The following is a 24,608-nucleotide window of genomic DNA, read 5'->3' as shown; positions in this document are numbered from 1 at the left end:
GATCTAGATGATAAGGCGCATTGTTACTGTATAAGCAGTAGAGGTTAAATATGCTTTGAACATTTTTAAAAATACTTCCCATATAGATAGTCTTTCTATTTAAAACAATATTGACTTTGGATTTTGGTTTGCAAACAAGGAAATGAGTTCTTTGTTAGCTGCCTGCTTACATCACTCTTGACATAAATTGCCACCCTTGATATTCTGGGACAGCTATTTTGAAGTCTGGATAGTAGTAGTTAAACTAAGGAACAGCTTTCCATTTTCCAAGACAACGCTCAGAAGGAAAAGAGAAGGCAGAGAGAGAGGTATGGAATTTCATACAGTTGTGTAATTGCCCCATTCTGTAAATGACGGTAACTGATATCCTTTTGATTTTTGCCTACTTCATCCCAAGGACGTAGGGATTGCAACTTTGGTGCTGGTGGTTTAGATGGTTATTTCTTTTTGTCTGAAAAAGAAGTGTTAGGCTCTCAGGTGGAGAACAGGTACAGATTTTGCTTTGCCTGGGTGGTTGGATTTGGAGGGTGTGATCCTAATTTTGAAGGGAAATATTTGTAGCTCGGGGTTGAAATGAGGGGAGGGTGTCCTTGTGATGGCTGCTTTCTTGCAGATGTTTTCTTACTCAAAGGCAAGGCAACATCATTGGTACTAAATAGCACTATTGATGTTACCTAATTTGTTTGATGACATATCTGCAAAAAAAAACCCAAGTCAGAGAGCACTAAGGACCCCCCCCCCCCAAAAAAAAAATTCCTAACTTTATGTTTGTGGAAGAAAGAGTGATACGGGTTTTAGACAGTAGGTCTTGCAAATTTTTCCTCTTCCTGTGTGTGCTCCCCTGCTCGATGGGCAAAAGCTGAGGAATCGTAGGAGATGCTAGACTGTAAGAAGAATGTCAGACCAGAAAGCTTCCTTTAAATGCAGTGCCGTTTTATTCTTAATTTCCGGGTCCAAAGACGGGCTACAAGAATGGTGGAAGGTCTTAAGCATAAAACGTATCAGGAAAGACTTAATGAACTCAATATGTATAGTCTGGAGGACAGAAGGAAAAGGGGGGACAGGGTCGAAACATTTAAATAAGTTAAAGGGTTAAATAAGGTCCAGGAGGGAAGTGTTTTTAATAGGAAAGTGAACACAAGAACAAGGGGACACAATCTCAAGTTAGTTGGGGCAAAGATCAAAAGCAACATGAGAAAATATTATTTTACTGAAAGAGTGGTAGATCCTTGGAACAAACTTCCAGCAGATGTGGTTGGTAAATCCACAGTAACCGAATTTAAACATGCCTGGGATAAACATATATCCATTGTAAGATAAAATACAGGAAATAGCATAAGGGCAGACTAGATGGACCATGAGGTCTTTTTCTGCCGTGAGTCTTCTATGTTTCTGTTTCCATGTGACAAGAAACAGAAGAGGGCCATTTTCTAGATCTGTAGAATCATGTTTTTAGAATGGATTAACAGCTAGGTTTTTTTTTCTGGATTGGAAGTCTGCCAATGACTGCAAATTATTCAATTCTGGATGCTCACTTCCACATAATGCTGACAAGCAGCAGTAGGGAGAATGAGTGTTACTCAACCTTGATATTTTTTAAAATGCATGGATCCACTCTCAGGATTCTCCAACGAGAACATTCAGGGGGATGAAGTCCTTACATCTTGAAAGTCGCCAAGGTTGGGAAACACTGATCCAAATGGACGAATTTCTGATAGCACAAAAAGCAGCTTTCTATGCTTAAGAACTGACAAGCAAGGCTTCAGTTCTCCCAACATCTCTAGGAGTCAAAATTGAATGTAATATTGTCTTTAAAATAGTAGCATCCTTCATGTATGAGTGTCACTAAAAATCATATAAATCTTAGAATGAGCACAGAAGGGGGCATTGGGAAAGCATAGTTCAGTCTAACAATTGCTGTGAAAAACATAGAAACATAGAAACATAGAAGTCTGACGGCAGAAAAAGACCTCATGGTCCACCTAGTCTGCCCTTATACTATTTCCTGTATTTTATCTTAGGATGGATCTATGTTTATCCCAGGCATGTTCAGTTACTGTGGATTTATCTACCACGTCTGCTGGACGTTTGTTCCAAGGATCTACTACTCTTTCAGTAAAATAATATTTTCTCATGTTACTTTTGATCTTCCCCCAACTAACTTCAGATTGTGTCCCTTGTTCTTGTGTTCACTTTCCTATTAAAAACACTTCCCTCCTGGACCTTATTTAACCCTTTAACATATTTAAATGTTAAAACATCTGAATTTGCAAACAAAGAAGAAGGAGAGAGCAATTCGTATGTGGTCCTGCCTGTCTCACTTTGACTTAAAAGGGACAGGGGACACCTGACAGAATGACGCAGATTTTTATTGAACATTTCAGTAAACATCTGGTGATCTTTTCTAAATAGACTGCAGCCTAACATACAACAACCCACAACTGTCACACCAGATGTGCTCTACAAGAGCCCTTTAAGCCATCCAGAGATGAATAAATGCACTTGGGGAAAAGAATCCTCAATCTGAGTATTGTATCGGCAGTTCTGTGTTAGCAAAAACTTCAGAAGAGAAGGATTTAGGGGTAGTGATTTCTGACAGTCTCAAAATGGGTGAACAGTGCAGTCAGGCGGTAGGGAAAGCAAGTAGGATGCTTGGCTGCATAGCTAGAGGTATAACAAGCAGGAAGAGGGAGATTATGATCCCGCTATATAGAGCGCTGGTGAGACCACATTTGGAATACTGTGTTCAGTTCTGGAGACCTCACCTACAAAAAGATATTGACAAAATTGAACGGGTCCAAAGACGGGCTACAAGAATGGTGGAAGGTCTTAAGCATAAAACGTATCAGGAAAGACTTCATGAACTCAATCTGTATAGTCTGGAGGACAGAAGGAAAAGGGGGGACATGGTCGAAACATTTAAATATGTTAAAGGGTTAAATAAGGTCCAGGAGGGAAGTGTTTGTAATAGGAAAGTGAACACAAGGACAAGGGGACACAATCTGAAGTTAGTTGGGGGAAAGATCAAAAGCAACATGAGAAAATATTATTTTACTGAAAGAGTAGTAGATGCTTGGAATAAACTTCCAGCAGACGTGGTAGATAAATCCACAGTAACTGAATTTAAACATGCCTGGGATAAACATACATCCATCCTAAGATAAAATACAGAAAATAGTATAAGGGCAGACTAGATGGACCATGAGGTCTTTTTCTGCCGTCAGACTTCTATGTTTCTATGTTTCTATAAACACACACAAACCATGTACACTGAGAGCTTTTGCTCCAGCAAAGCAAGAAACTTCTTTTTAAAAAAACCCCAAAACTTGCATTCTTCTCCATACAATTCTCAGGCATTTGTAATGGATCAATCTAACCAAGGAGACATTCTTTCCACTGCACCAGTACAGTAGAAAGAGTTTTGATGAATTTAATTGAATACTTCATTTGGCCAAGTGTGATTAGACACACGGGGAATTAATCGCTGGAGCAAAAGCTCTCAGTGTACATGCAAAGCAACAGAGTAATGATAATCCTCACCATAATACCGTTCACCAATAAGAAGGGCAATAAAGAAGATCATCTGTATCATTTTTTAATCTATTCTGGGAGCAGTAACTGTAATCCTACGAAGTCTGAGGAATATCTGGGAGGACCTCCCCCCCCCCCCTTAAATCAAGGACAATATAATCATCATAGACAGCTTGGCATCTGTCAAGCTAGGAAGCAAATGAACCAAAATCCATTTATACTGCACAATAGTTTATACAGAAATGGTATTTTTAGGGCTTCTGAGCTCAATAAGGAGCCGATCCACTTCTTGCTGGAAAAGTGAAAAAGACAATGAAGTCTTCATTGCAATGCAGCTTTTCCTTTATAGGTAGTCCTTGCTTTACAACCACAATACAGCCCAAAATTTCTATTTTTTAAAAAAAAAAATTAAAAAAGATTTTTATTACAAGAAAACATTCACAAAACATAAAACAATGTGCTGAACGTGGATGTATTTTCTATATAGAAACATAGAAGTCTGACGGCAGAAAAAGACCTCATGATCCATCTAGTCTGCCCTTATACTATTTTCTGTATTTTATCTTAGGATGGATATATGTTTATCCCAGGCATGTTTAAATTCAGTTACTGTGGATTTACCAACCACGTCTGCTGGAAGTTTGTTCTAAGGATCTACTACTCTTTCAGTAAAATAATATTTTCTCACGTTGCTTTTGATCTTTCCCCCAACTAACTTCAGATTGTGTCCCCTTGTTCTTGTGTTCACTTTCCTATTAAAAACACTTCCCTCCTGAACCTTATTTCACCCTTTGACATATTTAAATGTTTCGATCATGTCCCCCCTTTTCCTTCTGTCCTCCAGACTATACAGATTGAGTTCATGAAGTCTTTCCTGATACGTTTTATGCTTAAGACCTTCCACCATTCTTGTAGCCCGTCTTTGGACCCATTCAATTTTGTCAATATCTTTTTGTAGGTGAGGTCTCCAGAACTGAACACATATTCCAAATGTGGTCTCACCAGCGCTCTATATAAGGGGATCACAATCTCCCTCTTCCTGCTTGTTATACCTCTAGCTATGCAGCCAAGCATCCTACTTGCTTTCCCTACCGCCCGACCACACTGCTCACCCATTTTGAGACTGTCAGAAATCACTCCCCCTAAATCCTTCTCTTCTGAAGTTTTTGCTTATACCACTTTAACTCAAAAGCAATATATCTTTTGACATATTATAAAGTAATTCTAATTCATTCTTTATAGCTTGGTCTCGAATTCTACTGACCACATATCCTCTGTCCTGATTTCTGTTCTTGAGACGTTTGTGAAGTGACCTTTGCCCCGTTTTACGACATTTCTTGCCACGTTTGTTAAGTGAATCGCTGCAGTGGTTACCTTAGCAATCCGATTGCTAAGTGAGTTTACCCATTGGCTTTGCTTGTTAGAAACTCATGTAAAAGGCGATCACGTGATGTGACCCTAGGACACTGCAATCGTCATAAATAGGAACCAGTTGCAAGCATCTGAATTTTGACCGCGTGACCCTGGGGATGCTGCGAAAGTCGCAACTGTGAAAAATAGTCATCAGTCACCTTTTTTCAGCGCTTGTTGTAACTTGGAACAGTCAACTAAATGAGCTGTCGTAAGTCCAGGGCTACCTGTATTAGCTGAGCCCTAAATAGCACCAGAAGCAATGGGTGTTAATCCCTTTAGATTATATGTTTTATTAAGTGTATAAAATATTTATTTATTTATAGCAAGAGCTGGCGTGGCGCAGCAGCTAGAGTGCTGTACTGCAGGCCACTGAAGCTGACTGTAGATCTGAAGGTCAGCGGTTCAAATCTCATCACCGGCTCAAGGTGGACTCAGCCTTCCCTCCTTCCGAGGGGGGTAAAATGAGGACCCGGATTGTGGGGGCAATAGGCTGGCTCTGCTAAAAAGTGCTATTGCTAACATGTTGTAAGCCGCCCTGAGTCTAAGGAGAAGGGCGGCATAAAAATCGAATGAATGAATGAATGAATGAATGAATGAATAAATAAATGTTTGTTTGTTTGTTTACTTATTTATTTATTGATTGGATTTATATGCCACCCCTCTCCGTGGACTCGGGGCGGCTCACAACAAACATAGAATACACAGTAAAACAATTTTATCCAATTAATTACGATTAAAAGACTTAAAAAGATCCTCAAAATACTTAAAAACATTCAATTTATCCTTCGCTCAATAGGTCACTCTATGCACAACTATTAAGCTCTGATCTAGGCAATATCAAACTCAGGCCAAATTTAATTTAATTTAATGTATTAAATTTATAATGCCACAAATTTGATTTTTAGAAAGGAAATAGGATTGTTGGGCTGGTCGTCAGCAGACAGCAATCCCACAAAGTCTGATGTGAATGTTCTTTCCATTTTATGTCTACCGCAGAACTGCATAATGAAGGCCCAACTCTACTCCATCGTGATTCTACTGCTAACCAGGATTAACTACGGGGAAAACGCTTCTATCCAAAATGCTACAGTTTCTGGCACATCACTGCCTCCGATTCCTACCGATAACACATCTGTTGCTAAAACCTTTGGTGATACCACACCTCCCAAAGACCACAAAACCTCTGGTCCTGGTCCTGGACCCACCGAGAACGTCACCTCTGGTCCTGAACCCCCCAAGGGCACCGTCACCTCTGGTCCTGAACCCCCCAAGGGCACCGTCACCTCTGGTCCTGAACCCTCCAAGGGCACCGTCACCTCTGGTCCTGAACCCCCCAAGGGCACCGTCACCTCTGGTCCTGAACCCCCCAAGGGCAACGTCACCTCCGTTATCAAATCCTCCGCTATAACTTTTGTTTCCAAAATCCCCACTGGCAAGTTCACGGTCCTTTCTGAAGTCCCCAACACCCAACCCACATCTACCCCCAGCAGGCCCCCAGTTCACACCACCAGAGGATTTACACCTATGAGTAGCAGCACACCAAAGGCAACCGGCACCACAGTAGGAACGAAGACATCGAATCCCATCGTGTCCGTAAATGCAACCACTCCGCGGAGGCACAATGTCACCAGCGCAGCCCCTAAGACCACAAGGCTGACTTCAACCAAATCAACCACTGGGAACAGAAGCAGCGCGTTAGCAGGGCCTTCGTCGTTTGCAATCGTGTTGCTGGTCGTTTCTGCACTCTGTTTTTAAGAAAGCCTTGTTCTGTTGCGCACTGCCATTCAGGGTGAAAAGGGAGGGCCTTTTTCCGCAGGCCCCTCTTTTTGCTGTTAATAAATGTGCCCTAGTTGATTCTTTTATAAGTTCTCCGGTGCATTTGCTACAGTCTTCTCTCTCGCCAGCTTTCAATGGAAAAACTGTCAATGGAGTATGCCATTTTTGCTTCGGTTAGGTCAGACTGAGCGACGGCTATGACTCTTTAATCAAAAGCACAGCTAAAATTATAAAAAAAGGCAAACACTCACGGCTTATTTGCACTGCTGGGTATGTAAATGGATCATCTTTAGCCATCGTTTCTTTAAGCATACGCATTAGTCTTCCTGTATGTAAATAGCCTTCTAAGAGCAAGGGCCAACGTGACTCTATCATTCCCTTCAGTTTGCTTTATTTATATTGACACTGCAGTAAGTGGAGGAAATGTCTGGATCGGGGTGACTTCCCGCTGTCTCTGAAACCCACGACTTCCTCCATTGGTCGAGCATCAGCTGTAGAAAAAGCCCTGAAAACAATTCGGAATATCTCCCTCAATACCCCTTAAGAGCTTTCATTTGTCAGGTCTACAAACAGCTAGGATAGTTCTCTAAGTTTACTACAGCTCATGACCACCGAAAAATTTGCAACATGCAACCGAGAAGCACTCTCCGAAAAGAGGCAGGTACTCATACCCTTGAGATCCCCAAAAAAAGGTTTGCAACCAAGTCACACCACGAGGAAAGCTGCACATGAAACCCTTTCTGGTTGGAGATTCCCTGAACGAACTTACAAGAGGAGCCGAAGTGGTGCAGTGGCTAGAGTCCAATACTGCAGGCTACTTCAGCTGACCGCTAGCTGCAGTTCGGCGGTTCAAATCTCGCCAGGCTCAAGGTTGACTCAGCCTTCCATCCTTCCCAGGTCGGTAAAATGAGGACCCAGGTGGTTGGGGGCAATATGGTGATTCTGTCAACCGCTTAGGGAGGGCTGTAAAAGCACGATGAAGCGGTATATAAGTCTAAAGTGCTATTGCTACAAAGATGGACAGTTGACCAGGACGCAGCTGGAAGACATTTCATGAGTCAAGGCCAAATGGATGGAAATCCCTCCAGAGACTCAAGTTCTGTTTTGGCAATCAACAAAATTTCCTTCCGACCAAGACTTCTGACTACAGATGTTACCTGCATATATATATATTTATGTACAGGAGGGTATATAATGTGTTCTCTGCTGTTGTGTTCATTAAAAGCAAACTGAATTAAGGTACCGATAATGCAAATTAAAATGGCTGCATAAAACTCCTTTCAGAAACCATCATAGAAACATAGAAACATAGAAGACTGACGGCAGAAAAAGACCTCATGGTCCATCTAGTCTGCCCTTATACTATTTTCTGTACTTTATCTTAGGATGGATCTATGTTTATCCCAGGCATGTTTAAATTCAGTTACTGTGGATTTACCAACCACGTCTGCTGGAAGTTTGTTCCAAGGATCTACTACTCTTTCAGTGAAATAATATTTTCTCACGTTGCTTCTGATCTTTCCCCCAACTAACCTCAGATTGTGTCCCCTTGTTCTTGTGTTCACTTTCCTATTAAAAACACTTCCCTCCTGGACCTTATTTAATTAACCCTTTAACATATTTAAATGTTTCGATCATGTCCCCCCTTTTCCTTCTGTCCTCCAGACTATACACATTGAGTTCATGAAGTCTTTCCTGATACGATCATGGTAGTAGCAACCAACAGATCTCCCCAGACTTTAGCCTTCTACCACTCTTGCGACTCCAAAAGTGCTGCCCACCCATGAATTATGGATGAACATTGTCTTTTTTTAAATGTTAATTTTAATGTGAGCCGCCCTGAGAAGGGCTGCATACAAATCAAATCAAACAATCAATAAATAAGGAGAATTTGGGGGGGGCGGGGCGGGGGGGGGGCTGATGGCTCAGTGGGTAATTTGTCCGCTGGAATGCTGACAGCCTGGTTTGAGACCCAAGCGCCGCGAGACAGGGTGAGCTCCCATTCCTTGCCTTAGCACCTGCCGATGTAGCAGCTCAAAAACACACAAATGCGAGTAGATAAATAGATACCCCTTCAGTGGGAAGGTAACAGTGTTCCATGCTCTTTAGTGTAAAAATCATGACCGTGGCCATGAAAACATCTTTAAGAATGCTGGCTCCCTCAGTGAAGAAATGGAGGTGAGCATTGCCCCCTAGATTTGGAAATGACCGGGCAGGTGAAACCTTTACCTTTAGCCTTTACCTGTCAGGAGACTATTTAACTACTCAGGGACATTGTATCTGAATTGGGCCATTCCTTTCTCCAGGCAGCCTTACAACTTGCCCCAGGAACATAATTGATTGCAATGACCTTTGGATAATAAATCAGTGAAATCATTTGTAAGGTACAATCTGTTCTATATGTTTGCTTAACTAGCAATAATAAAAAAAACTTTGCCATTTAGAAAAAACTAACATTTGCTCATAGCTGTTATGTGCAACATTTAATGCTGCGGGTTTTCCCCCCTTCTTATGCTGATAAGACTATGTCTATTTCCATGTACTCTTAGGCTTTTAATTTTGTGGACACATTGCTTTGTGTTGGGTTCCTTCTCTCTCCTTTCACAAAACATTATTTGTAGGAAAACCTATGTCCAAAGTGGCATTAACCATAAACAAATCGCAGCTCGAAATTAGGGAACTGGAGGCTAAAACATATGAAAAAAGGTTGCAGGAACTGGGCATGGCTAGTTTAATGAAAAGAAGGACCAGGGGAGACATGATAGCAGTGTTCCAATATCTCAGAGGTTGTCACAAAGAAGGGGAGGGGTCAAACTATTCTCCAAAGCACCTGGGGGTAGAACGAGAAGCAATGGGTGAAAACTAAACAAGAAGAGAAGCAACTTAGAACTATGGAGAAATTTCCTGATAGTCAGAACGGTTAATCAGTGGAACAGCTTGACTCCATAAGTTGTGGATACTCCAACATTGGAAGTTATTAAGCAGATGTTGGATAACCATCTGTCTGAAGTAGTGTAGGGTTTCCTGCCTAAGCATGGGGTTGGACTAGAAGACCTCCAAGATCCCTTCCAACTCTGTTGTTGTTATTATTATTATTATTATTATTATTATTATTATTATTATTATTATTAAGAGAAAAAACTTTTCCTTCCCTCCTATTTATTTCTCTGCTAAAGAGAAAAATTTACTTGCATGGTTTTGAACATGATTAGAGCAGGGTGGAGGAGAAAGCATGTAAAAGTGGACCTCCCTTCAGCTTCTCCCTAAAGAAGAATTAAGCCTCTACTTTTACATATTGTTCAACCTTGTTAAGAAGACAGCCACCGCTTGAGGTTTACACAAAGCAGAGAACAAGTATCCTTCACTAACATAAAATATTCTTCGCATTTAGAGAGGTTATCATTTAAGTGCCATGGCCTTCAAGGGGCATCCTGCACATTTTCCAAAAGGAAAAAAAAAAGATGTACTTTAATAAATAAGGACAATATGAGTTGGAAACAGAGCAAAGAAGCCTGTTTGGTCTGGGGGTGAAGATAGCAATAGCATTTACACTTATGTACCCCTTCATAGTGCTTGACAGCCCTCTCTAGGCAGTTTACAGAATCAGCACATTTCCCCCAACAATCTGGGTCCTCATTTTACCCACCTTGGAAGGAGGGAAGGCTGAGTCAACCTTGAGCCAGTGGTGAGATTTGAACTGCTGAACTAGAGCTACCGTGTTTCCCCGAAAACAAGACACTGTCTTATCTTAATTTTTGCTCCAAAGGTTGTGCTACGTCTTATTTTCAGGGGGTGCCTTATATTTCCCAAATAACACAAATTCACAGGCAGAAAAGCTGACACCCCCAAAGAAAGTGTACTGTACGGTACACTGATTACGGTACGGTACCTGTCAGTATGGCACCCACACACACAAACGACGGCACTTACATGGTACAACAGTATACTCCCGCTATTGCAGCTTCCGGCCACCAGGGGAACTACAGTCTACGCACTGTCGTGGAGACTGTAATGGCGGTGAGACAGCAGCAGACTGTGTCTGCTGTACTGGATGGTACAAAGCGATGGAAGGGGCCAGCAGGCGACGCCACATTATTACGGTACCGCTATGAACAGCTTTGAATGGTACCGTATGTTTTTCCACCGTACCGTATGTAAACTTGACTACGCCTTATTTTCCGGGGGTGCCTTATATTAGCAAATTCTGCAAAACCTCTGACATGCCTTACTTTCGGGGTACATCTTATTTTTGGGGAAACAGGGTAGCAGTTAACTGAAGTAGCCTGCAGTGCTGCACTCTAACCACTGTGTCACTCCAGCTCTTGATACCAAGCTAGAAACCAGGGGACTGAGAGTTCGAGTCCCACCCTAGGCATCACAGCCTGCTTGGTGATTTGGGCCAACCACAGTTCAAAGAGCTGCTGGGTTCTTTTGGGGGGGGGGGCAAATCAAGAGAAAAGAAGTATTAGGCAGGTTTGCTGCGTTGAGTTGCTTATAAGAGTAATAAAGAATCTTAATGCAGATAGTCCTCAACTTACGACAATTCATTGAGCGACTGTTCAAAATTACAATTGCACTTTAAAAAGGGGCTTATGATCTATTTTCACACTTCCAACCACAATTGGGGCATCACCATGGTCATGTGATCAAAAATTCAGATCTCTTGACAAATGACTCAGAATAGAATAGAATAGAATAGAATAGAACAGAACAGAACAGAACAGAACAGAATCCTTTATTGGCCAAGTGTGATTGGATACACAAAGAATTTGTCTTTGGTGTAGATGTTCTCAAGTGTATATAAAAGAAAATATAGATTTGTCAAGAACCAAGAGGTTAAAAAACATGTAATGATTGTCAAAGGGGTCAAATAAGCAACAAGGAAACAATCAATATTAATAAAATCTTAAGGATACAAGCTACAAGTTATAGTCATACAGTCATAAGTGGGAGGGGATGGGTGATAGGAATAATGAGAACAAACTAGTAGTAATAGTAGTGCAGACTATAGTAAATAGTTTGACAGTATTGAGGGAACAGAACAGAAAAGAACCGTTGTACCTACCTGAACGGTCTTCTCAGTGCACTGGAAGGAGAGTCCAATATGGGTTATTCTCAATCCTATTGGTCGAGACTGAGTTTAAAATTAGCATAATATTAGGCACCGCCCCTTGCCTGCCCCCAGTGAGCTCAGTTTTAAAAACGACAGGTAATATAATCCAACACTATTTTATTGAACTAATATTTATAACATCAACCAACTCAACGAACCCAGCTTCCCTGAAACAATCCAATACTGGGTGGGTTTGGACTCTCCTTCCAGTGCACTGAGAAGACCGTTCAGGTAGGTACAACGGTTCTTCTCCATTGCATCTGGAAGGAGAGTCCAATATGGGATATACCCAAGTTCCAATTAAATGGGAGGGAGATTGTTAAGGCAGGGCAGCTGGAGAGGAACACACTCTCTGTAATACCCTTCTCCCAAAAGATGCCTCAGCTGAAGCATAGGCATCCAGTCTATAATGTTTAGTGAAAGTAGAGGGAGTCTTCCACGTCGCAGCCCGACAAATGTCCTCGATCGAGGCTTGAGTCCTCCAAGCCGCTGACGTGGCTGCGCTGCGAGTAGAATGCGCCGTGACTCCTTGAGGTGGATTCTGAGCTCTAGCCTTATACGCCTCCCCTATGCAGTCCCGAATCCATCGGCTGATTGAACTGGGAGAGACGCCCAGACCCTTCTTTGGTTCTGCAAATGAAACAAACAATGACTCGGACCTTCTAAAGGCCTCGGTCCTTCTAATGTAGATCTTAACTGCTCGCCTAACATCTAGTTTGTGCCACCTAAGTTCTGTAGGGTGACTCCCGTGCGAGCAAAAGTCCGGCAAAATTAGTTCTTGCTTCCTGTGGAAAAGCGAGTTAACCTTAGGAAGGAATGATGGGTCTAAACGTAGAACCACCCTGTCCGGATAAAATATACAAAGGTCTGGTCTGATGGATAATGCAGCCAAGTCCGATACACGTCTGGCCGAAGTAATTGCCACTAAAAAGGCCGTCTTGATGGAAAGGAAGTTAAGTTGAACAGTTCTCAGAGGCTCAAAGGGAGGCCCAGTGAGGGCCTTCAACACCAGGGATAAGTCCCACGATGGAAACCTATGAAGAGGTGGGGGGTGACTGTTAGAAGCTCCTTTAAGAAAATCCCGTATCCAAGGGTGAATTGCCAAGGAGCGGAATTCTGGTAGCCGGATGACGGTTGCCAATGCAGCCACTTGTCTCCTAAGGGTATTTGGAGACAGTCCCTTTTCAAGGCCTGATTGTAAAAATTCTAGGACAGTCAGTATTTGGGCTTGTCCTGGTTGTATGTCCTTCCCATCGCAGAACTTACAAAAGGCGGACCATGTGGCCTGGTAAATTCTGGACGTGGATGGCCGGCGGGCGGCTTGCATTGTGGCAATGATACTGTCCGGTAAACAATGCTCCCTCAGTTTGTTCCTTTCAAATGCCAAACGGCTAATTGCAGCCATTGAGGGTCTGGGTGAAAGACTGACCCTTGACTGAGGGAGATTATTTTGTCCGGTATCCTCCAAGGTGGGGAGATCGACAACGCTACCAAGTCCGAGAACCACGGGCGGCGTGGCCAATGTGGGGCAATAAGTAGCACTTCCGCTTCCTCCACTATAATCTTGTCGATCACTCTCTGTACCAGATTTGTCGGAGGGAAAGCGTACAACAGACCGCGCGGCCAGCTCGACCGTAAGGCGTCGATCTTCTCCGCCATAGGAGAGTGGAACCGTGAATAGAACCTGGGGAGCTGTGTGTTGCTGTGAGTGGCGAACAAGTCCAACAGCGGTGTCCCGAATCGCCGTGTGATCTTGCAGAACAGCTGCGGGTCCAGCCTCCACTCTGTGGAGTCCAAGGTTGTTCGGCTGAGCCAGTCGGCCTGGACGTTGTTGACGCCTGCTATGTGCTCCGCAGATAGAGAAGCCAGGTTGTGCTCGGCCCAATTGAAGAGGGCCATGGTCTCCCTCATGAGGCGAGGTGATCTGGTGCCTCCCTGATGGTTAAGGTAGGCCTTTGTTGCCATGTTGTCCGTCAGGACTAAGACGTGACGTCCCCGAACCAAGGCCACGAAATGTTGGAGCGCCAAAAACACAGCCCTGAGCTCTAGGAGATTGATGTTCACAGGGTTGAGGTCCTCCTTGGTCCAAAGTCCTTGAGTCACCTGGGGACCGATGTGGGCGCCCCAACCCGACAAACTTGCATCTGTGGTCATGACTAGCTGGTCGGGAGCCTGGAACGAACAGCCCTGGAACAGTGCTGGAGAAGTCCACCAATCCAGGGAGATCTTGACACTGTGTGGTAGTCTGACCGGCCGGTTTGACTGGCTGAGTTTCGCCTTTTGTGCCGGTAGCAGAAATCCTTGCAATGGGCGAATGTGATGCCTGGCCCATGGCACAATCCCTATACAGGAGACCATGGTGCCCAGTACCCTGGACAAAAGGGCCCGAGATACCTTTGGCTGTCTCCGGATAGAAGCTATCAGAGCCAAGATATTGTCCAGTCTGTCTGGCGAAAGTGTCACCCTGCACGCAGCGGTGTCTATCACCGATCCCAAATGTAGGAGTCTTGTAGAGGGGATCAATTGGCTCTTGGGAACATTGATGGTAAAGCCGTGTTCTTCCAAAAAGGTCATCGTAAGGTGGAGGTCTCGGAGTGACCCTGCCTGGGACTTGGACAACACGATAATGTCGTCCAAGTATGCCATCAGGCGGACGGACCGTGCACGGAGATGAGCTGTGAGCACATCGAGCAATTTTGTGAAGGTACGAGGAGCCGATGATAGGCCGAATGGCATGGCCCGGTATTGATAATGCGTCCCTTCCACACAAAAACGTAGATACTTGCGATGTGGTGGAAATATCGGTACGTGTAAATAAGCTTCCTTCAGATCCAAGGAAGTGAGAAAGTCCTGAGGACGCACTGCTGCTAGAATGGTGTGCAGGGTGTGCATCCTGAATCTCCGGTACAGGATGAATTGGTTTAAATGTTTCAGATTCAGAATCAATCGACAGCCCCCGGATGCTTTGGGGACTACGAAAACCATAGAGTAAAATCCCGTGCCCTCTGCGTGTTTTGGCACCGGCTCTATGGCTTGAATCTGTAGGAGGTGAGCTACTTCTTGAAGTAGTTCCTTCCGTTTGGAGGGGTTCCTTGGTGTTGGACAGTGTAGGAATCGGTTGGGCGGGGGCTGAATGAATTCCAACCGTAGTCCTTGTGTCACTGTTGATAGAGCCCATTTGTCTGATGAGGTGGCTAGCCAGGAGGCGCTGAAAAGGTGTAATTTCCCTCCTACTGGCTGTGCCAAGGCAAAGTCATTTGGGTCGTTTGAACCCACGCTGGCTGGAGCCACGAAAGGGGCGTCTGTTGGACTGATAACCTCTGGTCCTGTCTGGGAAGGAGGTACGGTCATTCCTATAGGCATTTTGGTTGTAATTGCCCTGGGGAAATGACCTAAATTGCTGGTTTGACCGTGAGGTATCCCAACGAAAGGACTGACGTCGATTGTACGGAGCCTGACGACGATCTTGACCCCTCTTGGACCTTGGAAGTATTTTCCGTTTGTCCTTGTCCTCTATGAGGACTTTTTCCAATATGTCTCCAAAGAGTTGAGACCCCTGAAAAGGCGATGATGCCAGGCGCCATTTAGATTTCGTGTCTGCTTGCCAGCTGCGTAGCCATAAAAGTCGGCGTGATGCGAGGGTGGCGGACATCCCTCTACCCGCAAACTTTGCAGCATGTAAGGTGGCATCAGCTGAGAATTCTGCTGCAGCCAACAACTTACTTAGATCTTGGCGCATCCGACCGTCCTCTGGCCCTAAGCGAGACATCATATCCTCGATCCAGACGATGGAGGCTCTATTAAAAAAGGAAGCAGCCGCTGCTGCGCGAAACCCCCATCCAGCCATCATATGGGTCTTCCTGAGGAGAACCTCAGCCTTCTTGTCTTCTGGCTTCAAATTGTCTCCCATCTCGGCAGGGACCAGAGCGTTGGAAACCAGTGTCACTACTGGTGAATCTATGGGAGGAAACTGTAAGAGGGCCTCTACTTCGTCGTCAAACGTGTAGAACTTCCTCTCTATCACTGATGGTCCCTGGGCCGCAGCTGGATATTGCCACGGTCTCTTGATACTTTGCACAAAAATTTCAGATGCCGGGACATGGTCTGTTTCAGGCTTAGGCTCTTTTAATAGAGTAGAGGATCTTGATGGTACGGCCTGAGATGGTTGGGCCGGATCCTTCAACTCCATTGTCTGTTTTGCTTTATATAACAGAGTTCTAAATGAGGATTGTTTGAACAGTCCAGCTACCAGTGGCTGTTCTGGAGGTGCCTCATCCTCAGACATATCGTAGTCTTTGTCACTATCCTCCATTAATACGGGCTCCTCAGTCACTGATCCTAAACCTGAAAGGGGCGGTGCAGACCAGAGGTCCCGGGTTGGTGCTTGTCTTGGTTGTTGAGGCCCTTGTTGAGCTCCAACCGCTATGCCCTTTGTATAGACATTAGTTAATAGCTCCTGAAAGGCTGGTGGCATATCCTGCCACATATCAGGTTGATCCCTGAGCCCGGCAGCTGTAGGTGTGAAGGTAGCTGCTGGAACCGCTTTGGCCTGAGGGGAGAAACCCCACACTGGTCTCTCTTGGCACACTGATCCGGGCCTGCTTCTGGGTGCCTGCAGCTGAGCAGGGGTTGCATGATCAGGGGACCAGTCTCTATCCACCCTCTCCCTTGGGGTATGTGGGTCAGCAGCTACATCAAAGCCCAGTGGTGGTCCTGGTTTGGCCAAAGGAGCACTATTGAGGGCTGCCTCTAACCTTTGCTCAAGGGCCTGAATTCGCCTCTCGGCCTCCTTGATGGCTGAGGAAGATGATTGGGAGGATTTTGCTTTGACCTTCCCCTTTTCCTTGGGCTTGGGCACCGAAACAGAAATGGCAGAACCCGAGGCTGGGGCTGGATCTGGAGTGCCACAGACATCCATTGTACTCACGGTGAGGTAAGAGAAGATGGTAACGAAAGGCAAAGAAAGCACGGAGCTTTAATTATTGCTGCTTTTTACCACTTGCAAAAACACCTCAAAATGGCCTCCGGTGCCTGCCCTGAAGGGCGCATGCGTGACCCAGCCCTCCCAACTGCTCCTCGCGCCTAAATGAGGCCGTTGAAGAAAACAGGCTGGGAGGGGGAGCGAGTCATTCCCGCCAGCCGTCCAAAATGGCGGGCGCGGGTTGCCGTTTGTTAAAAAGAGACGCGAAAAGGGCTGCTTGCCCTACAGCCTCTACTGCCGCCTTAAACGTGGGGGAGATCATGCCCTCGCATTCCCCCTGGCTCGGGTGACCGCCAAACAGGTGTTAAGTAGGGCGCTCGCTCTCCTGTCTCTCCTGTCACCCAGCCTTTGAATTGCGCGCGCGCGCTCGGCCGCCGAACATATGGTCGGCGGCAATTAGCTCTTTGAAGTCTGCCGCGTTGTTCTGAAGGCAGCGGCTGCGGCGCTGAATTCCGTTTGAATTCGCCTCTCGGTATGCATTTTAGCTCTGTGAGCCTTTTAACCAGGGAATTCTTTCTTCTTCAGGGGAACTCCGTGTCCCCGAGCCTCCCAGTGGGGGGGGCGGACCCCCCCACCTTCGGCTCCCAGCCGAGTTTGGCCACGGAGGCCAGTGACACCAGGCTGATCCCCTTGTGGGACGGTACCCTCTATGAGGGAAGAGGTCTCCTGGGGAAATTCGATGGGGGAATCTGCCCACGGAGGGTAGAGACCCCTTCCAACTTCTGTAGTACCTGAAGAAACAGGAAAACAAGAAGAGAAATAGTTAAAAACAGTTAAAAAACAATTTAAAATAAAACATTTCTTTATTACAACAAACTCATACGTCTCGTTACATTGACTGAGTTTTTAAAACTGAGCTCACTGGGGGCAGGCAAGGGGCGGTGCCTAATATTATGCTAATTTTAAACTCAGTCTCGACCAATAGGATTGAGAATAACCCATATTGGACTCTCCTTCCAGATGCAATGGAGAAGAACAGAATTTATGACAATTGCAGTGTTCCGGGGTCATGGGATCACATTTTGCGATCTTCAGACAAGAAAAATCAACGGGGAAACCAGACTCACTTAACAACCATGTTACTAACTTAGCGACTGCAGTGATTCACTTAACAACACAGAGAGGGAGAGAGAGAGAGGGAGGGAGGGAGGGAGGGAAGGAGGAAATTGGGGGCAAAATTCACTTAACAGATGTCTCATTTAGCAAACAGACATCTGGGGGGGCTCAATTGTGGTCGTAGGTTGAGGACTAGCTGCGCCAGAGAAATGGGATGGTTCGGTCCGCTGTTTCCTTTGGCACCGTTTGAAATCTTAGCTCTGCAAAAGCCTGGCTCAGCTCAGATGGAACAAGCTCAGGGAGGAAATGGCCGTCTGTTACTCTTGTTTTCTAACAACCATGCCCTGAGAGACTTCCCAAAAATGTCATGGCTCGCTTGCCAGGTTTAAACCATGCCAAAACCAAAGATCTTCCAATCTTCTGGTGATTCAGTGCAAATGTCTCTTTAGATGCTTTGTAAACTTTCTCCTGCTCAGAGGATTAACAGAAACATACTTTAAAATAGTCTCTAAAATAATCCAAGCTCATTTTTTTTCTGTTAATCTTTTTTTCGGGGGGGGGGGGGGGCAATCTTTTGGCTTGCCTGAGCCACAATAAGCAAAGAGGAATTGTCCTGGGCCAAATATAAAATACAGGTACCGGTATTCCTCAATTTACAACCACAATTGAGCCCAACATTGCTGTTGCTCAGTGAGAAGCATAGAAGATTGATGGCAGAAAAAGACCTCATGGTCCATCTAGTCTGCCCTTATACTATTTCCTGCATTTTATCTTACAATGGATATATGTTTATCCCAGGCATGTTTAAATTCAGTTACTGTGGATTTACCAACCACGTCTGCTGGAAGTTTGTTCCAAGGATCTACTACTCTTTCAGTAAAACAATATTTTCTCAGGTTGCTTCTGATCTTTCCCCCAACTAATTTCAGATTGTGTCCCCTTTTTCTTGTGTTCACTTTCCTATTAAAAACACTTCCCTCCTGGACCTTATTTAACCCTTTAACATATTTAAATGTTTCGATCATGTCCCCCCTTTTGCTTCTGTCCTCCAGACTACACAGATTGAGTTCATTAAGTCTTTCCTGATACGTTTTATGCTTAAGACCTTCCACCATTCTTGTAGCCGGTCTTTGGATCCGTTCAATTTTGTCAATATCTTTTTGTAGGTGAGGTCTCCAGAACTGAACACAGTATTCCAAATGTGGTCTCACCAGCGCTCTATATAAGGGTATCACAATCTCCCTCTTCCTTCTTGTTATACTTCTAGCTATGCAGCCAAGCTGCTTTCCCTATCACCTGACCACACTGTTCACCCATTTTGAGACTGTTGGAAATCACTACCCCTAAATCCTTCTCTTCTGAAGATTTGCTAACACAGAACTGCCAATACAATACTCAGATTGAGGATTCCTTTTCCCCAAGTGCATTAAACTGCAGTTTCCATTGCTTTGACCACTTATCTAGTAAAGCTAAATCATTTGCTAAATCATTTGAAATATCTTGTGCCGATTTTGCCCTATTTACGACCTTTCTTGCCACAATTGTTTTAAGTAAGCAAAAAGTTGTTTCGATCATGGAGTACAGATGGAGTTCATGAAATCTTTCCTGATACGTTTTATGCTTAAGACCTTCCACCATTCTTGTAGCCCGTCTTTGGACCCGTTCAATTTTATCAATATCTTTTTGTAGGTGAGGTCTCCAGAACTGAACACAGTATTCCAAATGTGGTCTCACCAGCGCTCTATACAGCGGGATCATAATCTCCCTCTTCCTGCTTGTTATACCTCTAGCCTCTAGTTATTGCTATTATTATTATTATTATTATTATTATTATTATTATTATTATCCTTTATTTCATGTTTTTTATGATCTTATGAGGCTGCGTTACTAGCTGTCCAAGACTGCATGCAGCCTGCATACAACAGGTTGGACATGCCTCTGTTAAACAAAAAAATAAAAAAACAAAATGTGTTTTCCTCTCGCTCTCCCAGGGAACCAAAACACCTGACTTGCAGGCTTCAAACAGAAAGCGGGTGCTGAACAGATTGTCCTGGAAAGCCTCCAGCAGGTTCAATTTTATCAGAACTCGGTCCAGCTCGGAGAGACTAAAAACCTGATAACATTTAGGTGACCTGCAGTTGGAAGGACACATGATCAGGGAGCGGGGGAGGCAAATGCCAGTTTCTGAACAATAGCAGGAAACCTTCAAAACTCAGAGACCATGGCCCTGATAACATTAAACTAAACAATGCTTCCACCTACAGCGTAGGAAAAAGTGGCACGTAGCACTTAAGACGGCAAATGACCCTCCGGACTGCTGAAATCATGCCCCCCAAAGGAGCAATGCACAGCAAAAATAGAACTTAATTGTTACATGCAAGGGACAACAGTACAGTACTTTTACCAGTTTCAGCAAACTTCAGGGAGACACACTTTGGGAAGTTTACTACCGCAACTTTGGCTAAATCTACTCTCCCCCCCAAAAACCCCCAACTGTAACGGAAAAGTACTATATTTTTTGGTGTACAAGATGCAGTTTCCTGCCCTGAAAAGTAGGTGAAAATTGTGGTGTGTCTTATACACCGAATGCTGAAGCCCCGCCTACCCACCAGCCTCTCCCTTTTGGCTGCTTTTGGCGCCCATGCATCATATTTGTGATTGGTTCCAGGCAGGGATAGGAACATAGAAGACTGACGACAGAAAAAGACCCCATGATCCATCTAGTCTGCCCTTATACTATTTTCTCTATTTTATCTTAGGATGGATATATGTTTATCCCAGGCATGTTTAAATTCAGTTACTGTGGATTTACCAACCACGTCTGCTGGAAGTTTGTTCCAAGCATCTACCACTCTTTCAGTAAAATAATATGTTCTCACGTTGCTTTTGATCTTTCCCCCAACTAACTTCAGATTGTGTCCCCTTGTTCTTGTGTTCACTTTCCTATTAAAAACACTTCCCTCCTGGACCTTATTTAACCCTTTAACATATTTAAATGTTTCAATCATGTTCCCCCTTTTGGTGGTGACCACTGAGGCCCTGCTACCGGAACAGTAAGGTGCTATGTTCCGGTAGCGATTTTCGACATGCACATGCATGCTCCTGCGCGAGATTTGGTTCCTGTACATGCGAGCAAGAAAAACCTCACATGAAGACGCTCATGCAAGCAATATTTCAGCGATTTTCGTCAATGTTTTGCTTCTGTGCATCCGAGTCCACGGAGAAGGGCGGCATTCTAATCTAATCTAATCTAATCTAATCTAATCTATAAATAAAAATTGCCAAAATCTCCCACGCGTGCACGTCCTCACACAAAGTTTCGCTTGCTGAGCACGCACAGACGCCAAATCTCGCGCCGATGGGTGCGAGTGCACCCAAGGGACATGCGGGTGCCAGCGACGACCTTGGAGGGTGCACCGGTAGTGCCGAAGACGATAGTCCTTTGCTGGTGGTAACAAATGGGCCACAGCAGTGGTGTACAGTCTATGCCAAACGGGCAGCAGTGCCGAATAGGCCATGCTGAACGGGGCCATGCCAGCAGCAAACAGGTGGCAGTGAGTGGGCCACAAAGTCAGCAAATGAGCTACAGCAATTAGGTCCTGCCAGCAGTGAACGGTAGCGGCGAATGGGTCTCGGAAGCGCTGAATGGTCTGTGGCGAATGGGCGAGATGAATACCGGATGGATACTGGGAGGCAAAAGCAGATTTTTTTTCTCCTAGTTTTCCCCCTCAAAAAAGATAGGTGGGTCTTATAGTGTACAGCGTCTTATACGCCGAAAAATACAGTATATCCTGTGACACTCGGGCAACCAAAGCTCAACCTCCATATTATTTTTCATGCTTAGGTTTCAGGTGCATCCCTGAATGATAAGGAAATGCGTTTTCTTTGTCCATAAGGACAGCTGTTGCAAAAGAAAGTGAGGGCAGGGTTTCTTCCAAAGCTGATGCCCAGATTACAACTCCTGGAATTCCAAGTGAATAAAAGCAATGTGGCTGGAATTCACTGTTTTGGGAAGTACAGTACTGTACTTCTTTATCAATTTATCTGTGCTTCTGCTGCCTAACTTTTCTCCTTCCTTCACCCCTCCCCTCTTTACTCTGGCTGCCCCTCCCTCCCTCCTCAGCCTCCCTCCCTCCCTCCCTCCCTCCCTCCCTCTGGATTTGAGTAACATTGCTCATTTACAAATCCTAAAAAACAAAAGCCCCTTTTAAACTAAATGCAATCCAACCTAGCTAACAAAAAGAAACAAAAGGGATATATAAACTAGCAAAATCAATTATTGAAGGAAGAAATAGGAAGACATTCTAAACAATAAATCACAAGTTACGTGTCATCCTCAATGGAGGGACCAGCAAGAGCGAGCAGCAGGAAAGGAGCGCAAGGTGCTCATGCCCCCCTCTTGTGGCCACATTGAGAAAGCATCTGTGCTTACTTTTTAGAAATAGAATAACAATAGTTGGAATGGACCTCGAGGTCTTCTAGTCCAAACCCCTGCTTAGGCAGGAAACCCTACACTACTTCACACAGACGGTCATTCAACATTTGCTTAAAAACTTCCAGTGTTGGAGCATTCATAACTTCTGAAGGCAAAGCGGTTCCATGGATTAATTGTTCTAAGTATCAGGAAATTTCCCCTTAGTTCTAAGTTACTTCTCTCCTTGCTCAGCTTCCATCCATTACTTCATAAACTGATGATTATGTTGTCTATGATGATTACACTGGGATTTAATGTGACAATAATAATAATAATAATAATAATAATAATAATAATAATAATTTATTAGATTTGTATGCCGCCCCTCTCCGAGGACAAAAAGAGAATAGAGGGAGAATATTGCTATTGGATGGTCCTGGAGGTCCCTTCCAACTCTATGATTCTATGATTCTGAAAAATTTAAAAAAGAAGGGAGAAATAAGGAGAAGAGAATAAGAAAAGTTGAAGGTTAATATACTTAAAGAGAAGAAAAGGAGTTTGGAGGAAAAGAAGTTGGGGGTACGAATGTAAAAGGAAGGGGAAAAAAAATAAAAAAGTGGGGGATGGAATTCAAAGAAAATGGATTGATAGCAAAGAATAGAAAGATTTCCCCCCCATCATAATATTATTGTTATATTGTGATTAATATTAATAGTGAATAAGACTTGATTAAATATTTAATCCAATTTTTAATACAGTGATCCCCCGGGTATTGCGGGTCCCGATCATTGCGAAACGGCTATAGAGTATGGCGATTTTTTCAACCCGGAAGTAAAAACACCATCTGCGCATGCGCGCCCTTTTTTCTATGGCCACGCATGCGTAGATGGTGTTCCCCACCGGGCAGATGAGCTGCTGGGCGGCTTCCCTGGGTCAGCGTGGGGGCCGGTAAGACCCCAGCGCCGCTTCCCAGCTGGGAAGCGGCGCGAGCGAACGGCGGGCAAAGGGCGGAGGCGGCGGAGCGAACGGCGGGCGAAGGGCGGAGGTGGCGGACAAGCGGCGGGCACGGCAGCAGCGAGGAGTTTGCGTGGGCGGCGGGGAAACCCCAATCTTCGGCTCCTCGCTGCTGCGGTGGAAGTAAAAACACCATCTGCGCATGCGCAGATGGTGTTTTTACTTCCGCACCGCTACTTCGCGAAAACCCGATCATTGCGAGGGGTCCTGGAACGGAACCCTCGCAATGATCGGGGGACCAGTGTACATAGTTTTTTTCTGTGAATCTACTGTTTTATTATAGACTGGTATAAAATGGCTCGATTTAAATTAAAATTAAGATTGATGGAATTAAATATTTGTGGTATCAACAGAGGGAAAGATAAAATATAAGAAAGAATGGAAAACGGGTCAACTGTTGGGAACATACAGAGCTTGAATATATTATTCTTCTTTGTATAGGATGAGACTTGTGTAGGAATTTTGATGATCAATACAAAAAGTTGAAATTAATAATTAACATTATAAAAATAATTAACATTATATAAATCTTATATAAAGATTTTCATATAAATTATATAATTGAAAGATTGATTTTTACGAGGAATTCAGAAATGATGAAAACAGGAGGAAAAGAAAAATGGAGGACAAGTAAAGAGATTAAGGAAGGGGAGGAAGCAATACAACACAAAATTAAGAAGCAGGAGAGAAAATAACTATGTTGAAAGTTAAGCTATAGCAGTTAATTTGGAGTTAAAATTGGAAACTACTGTAATTAGTGGTAGACACAAAAGACATATTGATTGATTGATTGATTGATTGGAATTTTATGCCACCCCTCTCCGAGGACTTGGGGTGGCTTACGACAGAACAATATATAATGTCCTAAACACAATTAATTTGAATAAATAATCTAAATAAAATCCAAAAATAAAAAGACAGTCATTCCCATTCAATCATTTACTCACAATATATTTGCCGGCCAGGATGGCTAGAATCTAGTGGCCCAAGACTGACAGCAGAGATGAGTCTTAAAGACTCTTGCAGAAGGCGAGGGGAGGGGCAGTGCAAATCTCTGGGGGGAGCCGATTCCAGAGGGCCAGGGCCGCCACAGAAAAGGCTCTTCCTCGAGGCCCCGCCAAATGATATTATCTAGTTGACCAGACCTGGAGAAGGCCGACTCTGTGGGACCTAACTGGTCGCTGGAACTCATGCGGCAGAAGGCGGTCCCGCAAGTATTAGATTGAAATAACATTGATTTAGCAATGCATACCTAGTTTACAGAGCTATACATATAGAAATGATGCTAGAACAACAATTTTAGAAGAGGC

The 24,608-nt window shown here is 44.2% G+C and overlaps 2 protein-coding genes across 7 annotated transcripts in view; one reads left to right on the top strand and one right to left on the bottom strand.

Annotated features, from left to right (window-relative positions):
• The window catches only part of NF1 (neurofibromin 1), a 416,066-nt gene that overhangs the window by 236,349 nt on the left and 155,109 nt on the right, over window positions 1–24,608 (bottom strand). The gene's annotated exons all lie outside the window — the stretch shown is intronic.
• Window positions 207–7,958, top strand: LOC139157993 (uncharacterized). The gene is made up of 2 exons (XM_070735313.1): window positions 207–308; window positions 5,941–7,958. The coding sequence occupies exon 2, from the start codon at window positions 5,950–5,952 to the stop codon at window positions 6,697–6,699; it is 750 nt and encodes a 249-aa protein (XP_070591414.1). The 5' UTR covers window positions 207–308; window positions 5,941–5,949; the 3' UTR covers window positions 6,700–7,958.

This window comes from Erythrolamprus reginae, chromosome 1 (genome assembly GCF_031021105.1).
Source record: "Erythrolamprus reginae isolate rEryReg1 chromosome 1, rEryReg1.hap1, whole genome shotgun sequence".
NCBI classification, from domain to species: Eukaryota; Metazoa; Chordata; class Lepidosauria; order Squamata; family Dipsadidae; genus Erythrolamprus; species Erythrolamprus reginae.
This window is presented reverse-complemented; position numbering and strand designations above follow the sequence as displayed.

What these genes read in the sequence shown, in the direction of transcription:
- LOC139157993 (XM_070735313.1), top strand. Translation starts at nt 5,950, where the DNA reads ATGAAGGCCCAACTCTACTCCATCGTGATTCTACTGCTAACCAGGATT.